Source organism: Poecilia formosa, unplaced genomic scaffold (genome assembly GCF_000485575.1).
Source record: "Poecilia formosa unplaced genomic scaffold, Poecilia_formosa-5.1.2 Scaffold219, whole genome shotgun sequence".
NCBI lineage: Eukaryota > Metazoa > Chordata > Actinopteri > Cyprinodontiformes > Poeciliidae > Poecilia > Poecilia formosa.
In genome coordinates, this window is record NW_006800158.1 from 1 (window position 1) to 14781 (window position 14781).

Sequence of the window (14781 nt, forward strand, 5' to 3'; positions counted from 1 at the left end):
AGTCCCCTTAAATCATGTTCACAACTGTTTACCAAAAGATGAGGGCAGATAGAGACAGGAGGACTAATGCAAAAGAAAGACATCGTATCCAAAACACGGTTGGATCCACTTATAGCATTCTGATTTTTAATTAATCCAGTCTGGTCTGTTATAGTAATAGTTATAGTATTTTCTTCAAATCTTGTGGCATGAATTGTTGCCATATAATTTATACTTGTTTGTCATGAACTGATTCCCCTTGCGTCAAAGCTGATTTAAAGGTGTAGAAAAGTCTCGATGCGTGCCACTTTTCTGTCGCTGTCACCGGATAAGTGATACTCCCACATGGACTGGACATCTTGTGGACTTGATTATTAATGCTAATGTAGTTTTACTCATGTAGCCCTTTGGCTCACTGTATAAGAAAAATAATTTAGAAGCATTTAAGAATCTTTTAGCTCTGTATGTAACATTTGAGTAAAATTTAACATCACATTGCCAGGCAACCTCATCAATTCTCCACAATAATTTATTCGGAGTATTTCAAAGTAAAGAAACAATGCAAGGCAGGTTTTAGTTTTCTTCCAGAAACTCTGCCCTGACCTTAGCCTGGTAGAAACCAGCTCCTTGAACTAGTCACTTCCTGGAGGTGTAGACTGTGTTGAAGTTTTAAATATTACCCAACCGCTAATATTTGTTGGTGATATGGGAAAAGCTCCAGTTCATTGTTATGACGCTTATAGGAAACTGCCTGTGATGTAAACAACCAACCTTCACTGTCAGAGAGAGGAGTGCCGATCCGAACCAGATGGCTGTTAATGTTTGGAAGTGTGACCAACACGGATTGGATGGCTTCATTCACTTGCTCTGCTGCCATTGCTCAAACTATAGGCAGACTACAATTCTAAAACTACATAGAAAATCAATGTCATTATTTACTAGTTCTCTTTCTGTTCACTAATTGGCTTGGTTGAAATTCTACCTGATGAATCTGAGTCAGTGGGAGAAAGCCCAGACGACACTCACTGAAGACCCTCTGTTTTTTAAAGACAGTCTCATGTAAAGAATAGTTAGGGTTGCCCATAATTTTCTTGATTTTATGTAAAATCCTTCTTTTCATCATCATCTCCAGAGGTTCCACAGTTGTCCCCAGAACCAGAACAGAACCAGATCAGAACCAGAACAGAACCAGATCAGAACCAGATCAGAACCGGCCTTCTTTATCAGGTTGTTGAGCTGTTTTAAATCCCTGATTCTGATGCTGCTGCTCAGCAAAAGAGACAAAACTCTCAAAAACAGACTGCAAACCTTGACGGATCTAAGTTTCCTCAAGAACTACAGTCTTGCACGGTAATTATGCACACTTGTTCAATAATTGTGCACAAAGACAGGAAAGCTATAATCTTACTTTTTTCCTAGTTCAAAGACGGAAATAGCAACGACAATGCTGCATTAGATTTATTCTGAAAGTCACAACTCGATTGTGGGAAGATAATTTGTCTTATTGACCCAAACATTAACGGAACATGTTAAAAATAAATTAACATGTCATAGAATACATGTCAAGTCTGAGGTTTATTAACATTTTTCATTGGCTGAGAACTCTAGAGTTGTTTCATAATTGTCCCTAAAAAATGCAGCTTTTCAAATAGTGTACATCATCTGAAATATCCTTATTTGTTGGCATGAGATGTGAGTGATCAGATGTCGTCAGAAGTGCTAGAGTCCCAGTTAAGTCAGGAGGAGGAGAGCAGTGTGCTTAGACCACAGTCTGCCTGCAGAGGAGAGAGAGCTCAGCTCAGTGCAGTGGGAGGACTCCAGTGCCGTGACAGCAGCAGTGAGGACACACTCAGATTATTCACCAGGGTGAAGTTCTCCTCCCCGGTCTCAGCCTGCTGCAGCCCCACGCTGCCGCCTCTCCCTGCTCTATCTGGAGCCAGGGATGTGATGGGGTTTGGATCTGAGCCCAGCCCAGTAGAGGTTTCCTACAGCTGGGCGTCGGGCTGATGATGGAGCGCCGCTGACCGCAAGGAACTTGTCTGTGTCCTCCCAGAGGCTTGGTGGGGAATAACTCAGCCACTGGATCAGCAGGAGATTAAAGCCGCCTCCCTGCACTGCTACTTCCTGCCCCTCTGCTGCCGGGCTGAAGTGTGGGCAGACTCAGTGTCCAGCTCTGGGTGTCGGAGCAGCTGTATGTTGCTCCTGGGCTTCAGTCTGCATTCCCACTTATTGGAGCTGACTGGTCCCATCGCTTCCGGGTACAAACCATGAGCTTTTCATGTCTGCCGTGAAAGTGCCAGCCTCCCTGTGACATGGAAAAGTCCAGACTCTACAGACTCTTCTGCTACTTCATTCTCAATTCCCCCTTGGTGATATATGCAGATGGTGAGTAGCCTGAAGCAGACAGTAGAACAACCTGCACCAGCCAGCGCTTCTCTTTCTAATGATAAAACTTAGCCAGTACAGCCTGCTGGAGCATCAAAGCACATCAAATTGCTTTTGTTCTAATGACTTGATTTGATAGAGTCAAATTTATTGTGATGATGAAGCTTAAGAATAGCAAAGTCAGGAGAAGTGGGGTTATATTGTTGGATTTTCAGAAAGTAAATAGATCCAGTTTCAGTTAAAAGTCATTTATAAATCTACTGTTTTCCTCTTCATGCATGGAACCGAAGCCGCGTTCACTGAAGTCCCGAAGGATACGAGTGTTGGGGAAGGAGAGAATGTGGAGATGCCCTGTGCCTTCAAAGCCCTCAGCTCTGCTCCCATGTCTTTGGAAATTCAGTGGTGGTACATCAAGCTGAACGGCCCCAAAGAAGGACCTGATGAGCTGCAGAACAGGGCCAAGGTACCTGCAGCCCCGCCTGGTCTGTCAGACATTTCTAAGACATGTCAGACATGTCCCAAGAAATATGTTCCCCAATAACAGGTCTAGTTTTAGAGTTCTGACAAACTTCTAAAAATATGGAAAATAGACCAAATAGCTACCAGTTTTAGCTTTCATAACTATGGAACATTTAGATATTTTTAAACATATCTTCAGTAACAGAATGCCCCCTACCACAAAATATACAGTGTCTCTGTCCATTAAGAAATTCCATGCAGTTTTTAGTGTTTGAAGCTTTAACCTATTTAAATGGACAGGATTGTGTAAGATTGATTTTTTTTTTTTACTTTATGTTATGTTATAATGTTATTCCCTCATTATAAACATACCTGGAGTGTTGCTTTAATTCTTTCATGCATGTTTGAGAAATCCTTTAATCTCCATGGCAACCATTCAGTAGTGCAAAACATTTCCAAGATACTGAGCTTCTGCATCATAGGCCACCCCGCCTTTGCGACTCTCCCATTCAGCTCCTTCTAGCCAGCATCTATTATCAAACACCTGATGGAACTGCATATCTGCTGATCTCATTATACGAGCTGCTTCTCAGAGCAATGCTGGGAAAAACATTGTTAAAGAGTTAATAGAGCAGCCATGTTGTGATGACTTCCTGATGGTGGAGATTCAGAAAGTGCAGGAGTTTTGAAAAAGATAAAGGTCCGATATCAGGGCATGAAATTATAACGTCAAATTTCTTTTAAGTCATATTTGATAAAACATTTTTATGCTAACTGAAGGTAACTTAGTTACTCGATTGTGCTATAAGATGGCACTATGACCCTGGAAAATACATAATAAGCAGTTGTTCCAAGACAACATCCTTTCCATTTTATCTCCATAATAACATTGTCATATGTTCCACTGTTGCTGCATCTGTTTGAACTGAGACAAGAGCCCTTCCTGACTGCAGGAAGGGCTCTTGTATCAGTAACCATCACATTTAGACCCTCCACTTGACAGAGGTGCTGCAGCAAGATACTCTTCCCTGCACCATGACAAATAAACTCATTGATACAGTCACATCTGCAGCATTTCTTCTGTTGCTGTTTCCAGTGAACAAAATGCAAATCCTGTTTGAAATTCCTTCAATAAAACGTTTAGGTTTTTGTTTGTTTGTTTTTATTTATGTACGTACTGTGTCTGTTTAACTCAATATGCTTCTGTCGTTTCAGGGCAGCTTAAGAGAAGCTACAAAAATAAGTGTAAGTGACCACTTTTACAAAACAAGCTAGAAAAATACAGCTCCAAACAAACAGTAACTATGTTTATTAAAGAGATGAGTTTGAGCATTGGCATCAGTGCCTCATTTCATTCTTTATTTACTCATTTCTGCTAACATAACTTTTCTCCTTCTACTTTTAAACTTACTCAGGTTCAGTTGTCACATTTTAGTCAAGGAAAAGGTTCATTGAAGTTTTGTAAGACTGACTGACGGTCAACAAAGTATCATGATTTGGTGCTGAAGCTGTAGCTTCCCTCGCCCCCAGCCAGCCTCATTAAGCCGATGATTAATGGCTCCTAAAACCAGCTGTTATCCAAACGTTAGCCAGTTTTGTAATACTTCCACATGTCTCTGCCTTGGGCTTTCAGACTGTGCGTGTTCAGGGGAACGCCATCTCCCACCGCCTTAGCCTGTCTAAAGTGAAGAAGGAGGACGGGGGGGTGTATGAGTGCCGTGTGTCTGATCTGTGGGCTGAAGAGGATCAGGACTTTACAGTTCATGCTACACTGACCATCACTGCGGGAGGCGGCATGGTGGCAGAGGAGGCTGTGTCACACATTCAGAACCGCTGGTCGCTAAGGAATGCCAACACAGCTCTGGGAGGGGGCCAACTGGGAGGAGGCACTTCCAAACCCAGCCAACTACTGACAGGAGGATCCAGGGAAGGGCAGGAGAAACAGCGGGTTCCTCAGCTGGCCCAGTCTGACCTCCTGCCCTCTATGTCATCCACCACTACTACCTCAGTGGCCAAGTCCGCCGCCTCGCAGCTGCCGGGGAGCGCAGCAGTCCTCTGGCACAGAGCTGGTGAGTACTGGAAGGTCGACTGGGCCTGAAACAGAGCCGCAGTACCAAGAGTATCACCAGATATCTGGATAACCAGAAACACACACACGCACACGCACACATTCATCTCTCTATTTTCACAAGGACTTTGTGTTGGCTCTCATTCATCTTTCATTAATTTCTAAAACCAAACCATGAGCCTTACACACAATTGGTTTTTTCCAAAGTAGGTGCCTCGGACCCTTTGGGGGCCATGAGGAGGCCTTTAAAGTATAAAGAAAGATATGGAAAGAAATGTAATCTAATCAATTTTAATAATATTTTTTTAATCCTCTTTTTTTTATCATAAACTCATCTGTTTTTCAATCATTAAAAATATGAGTTAAGATAATTTATTCAAATATTATTTGCCATTCTCATTTTCTGATTGGCAAATTTATCCAGTCAAATTTATCCAGCTGCTTTACTTATCAAGCTAGCATAGCTTGATAAGTAAGGTCTGAGGCAGCATCTGCTAAACAAATGTAATAATTATTGAATAGTTATTAAAAGTGAGAAAAAAAATCTAAAAGTTGATGTTTCATTACATATTTTGAAGCATTGTCTGTGCGTTTGTGAAGGGGGTCCTAGGCCAGATGCTACTGCTCTTTGGGGGGCCCATCCATTACCAGTACATGCCTAACCCAAGACCTAACCTAAACTCAATTCACACCTTAGTCCTTGGGGCCCAGGCTTTGGGCCCCATGACGGGCTTGTGGTCCCCACAATGTCACATTTGTTGGAAAAATGGTCCTTGCAATGTATCAAATTCAAGGCCACACACACACTCAACTCAACAAATAGTGTGGTTACGTTGCTCTGTCTGCTCTTGTTCTGTTGTAGAAAATAAAACTTAATGTGTGCCTTTGTTATCCTGACAAGAGCTTGTTAGCTTTGAGTTGTTGTGAAACACAGCGTTAAATCTGCATGAATCTTTCTTTATCCAGACCTTTTCCAGAACTCTGTCACATTTCAAACCTTTTGGTTAAGGAGGAAAGCGCTAGTTCACTTGTATATAGATGTTTGCAACCTATTTCTATCCACCTGTGCCAGCAGCAAAGCAGATGGTATGAGAATGAGGGTTGTAATCTACCACCTCATTGCTTTCTCCTGCCCTACTTCTGTTTGTTGAAGCATGCTCACAAATAATTAAAACTCTAAGCAGGATTGTAGATTTTTGTCCAGCAGGCTGCTGAGGCAAAGATTAGATATTGGTGTTTTGTGTAACCTGGAACTAGGCCGCTGTACTTGTTGCAGGTATTCTCTGTTTCGGTCAGCAAATGGAGAATACCTTATTGTTAAATACTTGTGTTTTCAATTCATCAGATTGGTCTCCAACAATCAAGCCTCCCCCTTCGTTGGGAGTAAAATTTGATTTAAATCTAAATGATTAATTTTAATCTTCAGAAATAAATACTAAGGTTTTTTTTCTCAGAAGAAAAATCATCTTGTGTACATTTGAACTCTATGGTGAACTCTTTGCCAAAATAAGACTGTACAGCTATAATTCCATGTGATTTCTGTTCATTTATGTAACCTGCATCTGTTATTTGTGCTCTGGATGATTACTGAAGCGGTACATAAACACTCACAGCCCCAACAGTTGTGACCTTACGTTTCAGGATTGACAACAGTGATAGAACCTTTACTGCCTCATCAATGTGTATTCATTTAGTCTGCTATGAAGAATGATGGGATGTAATGTATTTGCAAAATGTATTTGTTTAATTTAATTAGCTAAAGATGGACAGTATGCAGGGATAAAATGCATCCAAGTACAGGCGAAGGCTGATTTCCAATACTTGCCCCCCTCCCAGGTGATACTGGTCGAACATCGTAAAAAATATTAAATTAGTGGCTATTATGCATCTTTAAAAATATTACAATCTATGATAAAGTGATTGGTCAACAACAATAGAGAAAACATAGCAGCAAATTTCAGGGATCACCACAGTGAGTCATCCTCCTCCATCTAACTCTGGCTTCTCCTCCATGTCCTCTGACTTCATTCACATCTCCTCTTTGTTTCCTGGCAGCTGCATCTCTAACATTTGTATGCATACTGTATATTCTGGCAAATATCGGTCAATACAGAAGTGACCTAGTATAACTTGGAGCACAGCTTTGTAGGCAACTGAACCAAAATGGCTGATCATGGTTTTTGCTTTAATCCTTATCCAGATGATCCTGAGCTGCCCTCTTTGATCCACATGAATTATTGTGGCTTATGAATCAGTAGTTTCCTCCCCCACTTCTCTTCTTTTACTGTTTTACGATGTGCTGCATGAACATGGCAGTTCACTTGTTGGCTTTGCCACTAATTGCAGATTATTATGGATAAGAAATCCATTTTTCTCTGTTTATGGATCAGAAGACATCATTAGGCTTCCTTGTCATGATTTGTATTCTTATTTAATGAACTGAATTGCTCCTCTATCAGCATCCATTAATCACAACCAGAGAACAACTCATCTGCATGTGAATGTTGATGTTAAATTTTTTTAATGTGGGTCTTCCCACTGAAGTTTCCTTGGAGCTGTAGAGAGCTGTTAGCTCACAGCATACAGAAGCAGCCGTGTGGTATTGAGACTCTGCTAGAACTCTAACTCTTTTTATTTTTCAGAAGGTTTACGTGTACAAAAACAGGTGCAAACCTGATCAATACGCATAAAGGACTGCATCAACAAACTAAAGAGAATAGGCACAATAAAGCAAAACGTTCAAAACAGTGGGAGAGGGGGGTGCAAATATAATAACTTACCATCCACAATTTATTAAACCTAACCAGATTGCGTTGCTGTTTTGCATCTACATTGAGAATGTTTGAAAAACAGGTGCAAACTGGGACGCAAATACATAAAAATGAAAGGCATAAATACAGTTATAGAAGGCAAATATTTCTAACATTTAGAGAATATAAAGTAAACATACTAAAATACAGATTAAAAATATCCTACAGCAGTGCATATTTTGAGCTGCATAATTACTGAGTGATTCCAGTGCACCAACACACCGTTATGTTCTGATGTTCTGCAGCATGTCTGTAAAGCCCAGAAAAGGAAAAGCTGGTGCAGATGATATTCTTCTGCTGCATGTTCCACAAACTGAATGGGGCAGATTAATGCAGCCAGACTGCTGACAATATTTATGCAATTAAACCAAAACACAAAACACCGACACTAAAGTTCAAATTATGGTACTTATACAAAACCGAACATTAATAAAAAACATCACAGATCCACATGGATGTTGAAGATAAAACAAATGAAAAGAAGGGCTCCGTACCGTACCGTATAGAAGGGCGCATTAACATTGTAATATATTATAATGGGCGTACCTTGGCGTACAATGTTTGGTCAGGTCAGTAATATCACTTATTTCCAAAATGTCATGTAAGATTGGAGTTAAGATGGAAAGCATGTGGATGGATGAGAGTTAAATACAGCTGTTTAGAGAGTTATTTTTAGCGATATTTAAATGTTTTTATTGTGGAGTTGTTCCACATTGAAATGTACTCTTATTACTTTTATGCCTCCAGCATAGTGATTTTAAGCTTCATCTTTTTGTTATTACCACCGCTCTCCGACACGCTTCATGAGGACAGCCAGTAGGACAACCTGAATGAAAACTTCCTCTGTGACTGTTTTGATTGGTCAGGAGGAGTGTCTTCAGTAGTTTTTCCTCTGAATGGTGATTTGGAAGCATTTGTCATCAGATCAACTAGCAAAACTGAAGGGTTATTTCAGCTCGCAGGTCCCCTGAAAATAACCTCTGACACAGTGAGCAATCATGGAAGATTCTGCTCAAAAAATACAGGAACTGTTACTTTTCTGCAACGTCATCTGATTGTCACAAAAGTGCTGGGTGGATACAGTGCAGGAGAGATGGGCTGCTGTGTGCTTCAAAGTACCTCTCACATTTTTATCTCTCCTCTTTAATCCATTATCATTGTACCCTGCTCTGCTTAGTGAGCCGCTGCTACCGCTGCCAAACATCTGGAGAGCAAGTTGTCTGTCTCCATGAAGATCCACATCAGTCAGGGTAACATGGTGAATCATTTATCTCTGTAAAAATGAATAGCTTCACCTAAGTTGTCAACTAGTCCTGGTATTTTAAGAACGCAAAGGCTCAAGTGAATTTAGAAATAACTGCTGACTGACTAGAATGCTAAGGCTGAATAAAAAGCACTGAGTGGACTTGCAGGCTCAAATGACACATTCTCCACAAGACTAGAGCACGTTTTATGCTAACATTAGCATTAGCTTCACAGACAGAGTCCCAGAGGTCCTGATTCAGAGTTTTTAGTTGACAGATTAACAAAATGATCTGGTGGAAACATATAGGACAGTCTGCTCACTGTCTGATCAAGCTGAACTCAACATTTTCTCAGTTTCAGCGTGCTGATGTTAGCCCAATAGCCTTTGCCATCTATCATCCCCATTTCACTGTACTTTAAGTGGCAATAGTTGTACAGATGGATGTCATTACATATGAGTGTTTGTTCCTGACAGCTGACCTGCTTCTGAGGTAAAATACCAGCCTTCTTTGGACTGCTATTTTTATCGCTTACTTTTAATTTCTTCATTCTTAATGTCAACTTTCATGATTAAGTAACTACTATTATGTCAAGTTAACTATATTCAACATTCAATTCTGATGTGGTGTTGTGGATGTACATATCTAGTCACTAGAATCATGTGTCATTTATTAGCTGAAATAAATATTTTCTAATTTAATGAACAGGACAATTTTCTGCTCCAACAGAAAAGTTTGTTCTTTTACTGAGGCGGCAAGAAGAAAGTTTGTTCTGTCCATGATGTTTCATGCTTCAGAAGAACTCAAATGTAGAACACATCACATTCTCATAGAGCCATCCAAATGCAGTATTTATATATAAAAGTTGTCTGAAGGCATTCAAGAAAAAAAGGTTTGGGCTTAGATGTTGTGTCAGGAAATAGCTTCAACAACTCCCAATCAGAATGCAAAAACAGAAAGAGATTTACATTCCTGGAGGAGAGAACACATTTCTGTGTTCTTGCAGACTTTGAATTGGCTGTAAAAGTCAAGATGTAGAAAGAGGATGTTTCTTTTGTTTTATTTTATCCCAAAAAACCAGACATGCTGGAAAACTGATAATAAATATATTAAGATTCAACTATTTGGACAAATAAGATAAATGACAAAACCAGACTGCAAACACAACTAATTACTATTTCAGGAACATTTACCTGTATTGATTGTAATCAGTAGCTTAAGAAACCCATCAAACTGCACTGAATGTTCCCTTCAGTTGAATTGCTCAATAGGAAATGAAGTATTTGGAAATATATAAGAATAGCTCCAAACATCATTTTCCCTAACAGTGTTCCTGTAGGTAACACACCTGAAGGCATGACTAATCAGGGCCGTGCAGAGACCACTAAAGGGGCAGGTACTCAAAAAAAAAGGGCACATCTAACTACATTCTAGGACAGAATATTAACAAAGCCTCTCAGCTTTCAGAGTTTAATAAACAATGATAAATTACAAAATTGTGAGATATACAATCAAAGCTAAGGAAAATCTCTATATAGAGCATACAACTATGCACATGTAAGATATTTTAGTAGTAATTTCTTTCTGCAGGTCTATTTTGTTATAGGAAAGTATTGCAATATTCAAACCTGCAATTTAGTAAGATATGTAAATCAGAGCTAGACCACCAGACATACATATTTTGCCTTTACAGAATTACACTATTAAAAATATAAACAAGGGGCACAATGCAACCTTTTAGTGGACTGTAATCTATGAAAAGAGCTGCCTGGTTGCTATACTTGCAGTGGAGATGAAGATGGTCCATTCAAGAAAGCAGAGCTGCATCAAACTTTAACGTGGAACTGCAGAAAAAAGAAAAAAACAAAAGCAAATATTTAATTGTTAATCCATGTCACCGAGAAAAGCCTACTGAGTTTTGCTTAAAAAACTTTTTTTTTAATTAAAAACACATTTTTGTCTTATGAAGTGATTTTTTTTCTCTGCAAACCAAACTTATTTGCGCATGTCATAAATATTTTCTTGCTATTCTAAGTTTTTGTTTGTGACTCAAAGTTTTGCTTGTGATTCTCACATGACATCGTCGGCAGGGCCTAAAATCGCAAGAAAAGATTTCTGATGTGTGCAATAAAAGTTTATGTTTGGCAAATAACTTTTTAAGTTCACGAGACAAAAATGAGTTATTTAATTAAAAAACAGTTTTTTAAACAAAATGTTTTGTTTTAAAAAAGGAATTATTACAATTCCAAAAGTTTTGATTACAATTTTATTTTCCATTGAATAATTGGGGAAAAAAATTTAACTTCATACTCCGCGAACCAGACCCTAAACTTAAAGTCTGGATTGAGTTTTTTCCCCTTCATTAATGACACGCTTTTATTACATACATTATATTTATCATGGTAATTCAGGGTGTGTTATTTTTAAGTCTAAATTAATATCTTTGTTGGACTATTATTTAAGTGCTATTCTCCTTCAAGATACATTTACCTAACGCTAGAATAAATACAATGTAAATTATGCAGCAAAGGAAATTAGAAGACATATATCAATTATGGAGATGATAGGTTTTGGACGGGCGATGTCCAAAACCCCTCTTATTCAATATTTATATGCTCCCACTGGCTCAGGTTATAACAGGAAATAAGAGCAGCTAACATAACTATGCGGATGATGCACAGCTTTACATCACGATGTCACCAGCTGACTCTGAACCCATCCAATCACTAGATCAGATAAAGGTGTGGATGTGCCAAAACTTTCTCCAGCTGAACAGAAACAAAATTGAAGTTATTATCTTTGGACCTAAAGAGGTGTGAACTAGAATCAATGCACAGCTTCAGTTATTACAACTGAAAAACAGCGATCAGCCCGAAACCTGGGAGTAGTGATGGACTCTGACTTGAGTCTTCAAAGCCACTTTTAAGACAGTCACAAAGTCGGCCTTCTATCACCTGAAGAACATCTCCAGGATTAGAGGACTTATGTCTCAGCACGTTCTAGAGAAACTCATCCATGCGTTTACCTTTAGCCGCATTGATTACTGCAACAGCGTCTTCACAGGTCTGACTAATAAATCAATCAAACAAATGCAGCTGATCCGGAACGCTGCTACTCGTGTTCTCACTAAAACCAGGAAGATAGAGCACATAACACCAGTTTTAAAGTCCCTACACTGGTTCCCTGTAGCTCAAAGAATAGACTTTAAAATACTGTTGTTAGTTTATAAATCACTAAACGGTTTAGCACCACAATACATTAAAAATCTGTTATTGTTGTACCAACCGTCTAGACCCCTCAGATCTTCTGGTTCTGGTCTGCTCTGCATCCCCAGAACCAGAACAAAATGAGGAGAAGCAGCATTCAGTTTTTATGCACCACAAATTTGGAACAAACTTCCAGAAAACTGTAAAACAGCTGAAACACTGGTGCCTGTAAATCTCAACTTAAAACCCACCTGTTTAGAGTTGCTTATGGCTAAATTAGGGTTAGGGTTAATGTTTTTTATCTTTATTTTTTATCTATTTATTAATTTCTTTTTATTTCTCTTTCTCACTGTCTACGTTTTAATGATGTAGAGCCCCCCCAGAAAACATCCCAGTTAAACGACGTTTATCTAAAGTCCTACGGGTTTAGAATCCCAGTTGACGGCATTTCAACTAACACGATAACGACAGCAACGTAAATGAATTTTAAAATTGCTAAAGTTCTAGAGGTTAGAGTCCTTGTCAAACGGCGTTCTGACTAAAGTCCGAAAAACCTAGAGGTTAGAGTCCTTGTCAAACGGCGTTTTGACTAAAGTCCAAAAAACCTAGAGGTTGGAGTCCTTGTCAAACAGTGTCTTTGACTAAATTCCCAGAGGATTAGAGTCCCAGTTAAACGACGTTTAACTGAAGTCCTAAAGGGGGCGCGGGTTTTAATGTTTTTATCTTTTTTAATCTTTTTTTTTTCAAAATCTTTCTCTTTCTCACTGTTTATTCAATGTCACATGCTGTTTTTATTTTAATTATGTAAAGCATTTTGAAATGCCTTGCTGCTGAAATGTGCTATACAAATAAAATTAGATTGATTGATTGATGTGCCCCTTATTGCATAAGCAATACTGAAGAATGACTGCTATCATTAACGATACAGGGAAGAAGCTTTTTAGTTATCTTGCTTTGCTAGCAAAGTTGTTAGCTAGCCGCAAGATAATAGCACAACAACAGCAGCCTAATGTCTGTATGATAAGAATACTGAATCGATAGATAACAGTTTTTCCTCACCTGGCTGTCTCCTCCCGCTCAGTAGTTCTTCAGAGAAAGGCAGACGCAGAGGCCTGTCAGTGTCTGTTGTATTTCATTACCTCTCTGATTAAACCGCGACTCCATGCTGAAGCAGAAACTATACTTCAACGTTTTCCGTCATCTGACAAGTAGCAAGTCTACTCCACTTTATAAATCAAAAATGTATTTTTTTTAATTCACCAAAAACTGTTCTGTAATCTGGAACATTTGCTACGTTGAGCTCCAGTTAGCCGCTTTATCTCACTGTGCGAGAGGCAATTGCGTCATGCGTCACGGGCAAAAGGTCAAAGGTAAAAAAGGTCAAAGGTAACAAGGTGACCGGCTTATTATGTTGTACAAAANAAGACAGTCACAAAGTCGGCCTTCTATCACCTGAAGAACATCTCCAGGATTAGAGGACTTATGTCTCAGCACGTTCTAGAGAAACTCATCCATGCGTTTATCTTTAGCCACATTGATTACTGCAACAGCGTCTTCACAGGTCTGACTTATAAATCAATCAAACAAATGCAGCTGATTCGGAACGCTGCTGCTTGTGTTCTCACTATAACCAGGAAGATAGAGCACATAACACCAGTTTTAAAGTCCCTACACTGGCTCCCTGTAGCTCAAAGAATAGACTTTAATATACTGTTGTTAGTTTATAAATCACTAAACGGTTTAGCACCACAATACATTAAAGATCTGTTATTGTTGTACCAACCGTCTAGACCCCTCAGATCTTCTTGTTCTAGTCTGCTCTGCATCCCCAGAACCAGAACAAAATAAGGAGAAGCAGCATTCAGTTTTTATGCACCACAGATTTGGAACAAACTTCCAGAAAACTGTAAAACAGCTGAAACACTGGGTGCCTGTAAATCTCAACTTAAAACCCACCTGTTTAGAGTTGCTTATGGCTAAATTAGGGTTAGAGTGTGGGTTTTTAATGTTTTTATCTTTATTTTTTATCTATTTATTAATTTCTTTTTATTTCTCTTTCTCACTGTCTACGTTTTAATCATGTAGAGCCCCCGCGGAAAACGTCCCAAGTTAAACGACGTTTATCTAAAGTCCTACGGGTTTAGAGTCCCAGTTGACGGCATTTCAACTAAAACGATAACGACAGAAACGTAAGTGAATTTTACGATAACGACAGAAACGTAAGTGAATTTTAAAATTGCTAAAGTTCTAGAGGTTAGAGTCCTTGTCAAACGGCGTTTTGACTAAAGTCTGAGAGGGCTGAAGCAGAAACTATACTTCAACGTTTTCCGTCATCTGACAAGTAGCAAGTCTACTCCACTTTATAAGTCAAAAACGTTTTTTGTTTTTTTTAATTCACCAAAAACTGTTCTGTAATCTGGAACATTCGCTACGTTGAGCTCCAGTTAGCCGGTTTATCTCACTGTGCGAGAGGCAATTGTGTCATGCGTCACGGGCAAAAGGTCAAAGGTAACAAGGTGACCGGCTTATTATGTTTTACAAAAAATCCAACAAAAAAACTAATAATTTTAGTACATGTCCTTATGTGTCAGAAGAGGGCTTAGGAAATACCAAAAAAAAAAAAAAAAAAA

At 39.1% G+C, this 14781-nt stretch overlaps 1 protein-coding gene and 1 long non-coding RNA gene across 2 annotated transcripts in view; one reads left to right on the forward strand and one right to left on the reverse strand.

The window, feature by feature from the left end:
- The first annotated feature begins 1744 nt into the window (after positions 1-1744).
- The window catches only part of vstm2b (V-set and transmembrane domain containing 2B), a 21531-nt gene continuing 8494 nt past the window's right edge, over positions 1745-14781 (forward strand). The window contains exons 1-4 of the mRNA XM_007568206.2: positions 1745-2364; positions 2655-2827; positions 4039-4068; positions 4457-4892. Coding sequence (XP_007568268.1) covers positions 2292-2364; positions 2655-2827; positions 4039-4068; positions 4457-4892 — 712 coding nt within the window. The 5' untranslated portion in view covers positions 1745-2291. The remainder of the gene's footprint in view (positions 2365-2654; positions 2828-4038; positions 4069-4456; positions 4893-14781) is intronic.
- Positions 8376-14781, reverse strand: part of LOC107838199 (uncharacterized) — an 8161-nt gene continuing 1755 nt past the window's right edge. The window contains exons 2-4 of the long non-coding RNA XR_001664246.1: positions 8893-8974; positions 8821-8840; positions 8376-8709 (exon numbers count right to left, since the gene is read on the reverse strand). This is a non-coding gene — a long non-coding RNA (uncharacterized LOC107838199). The remainder of the gene's footprint in view (positions 8710-8820; positions 8841-8892; positions 8975-14781) is intronic.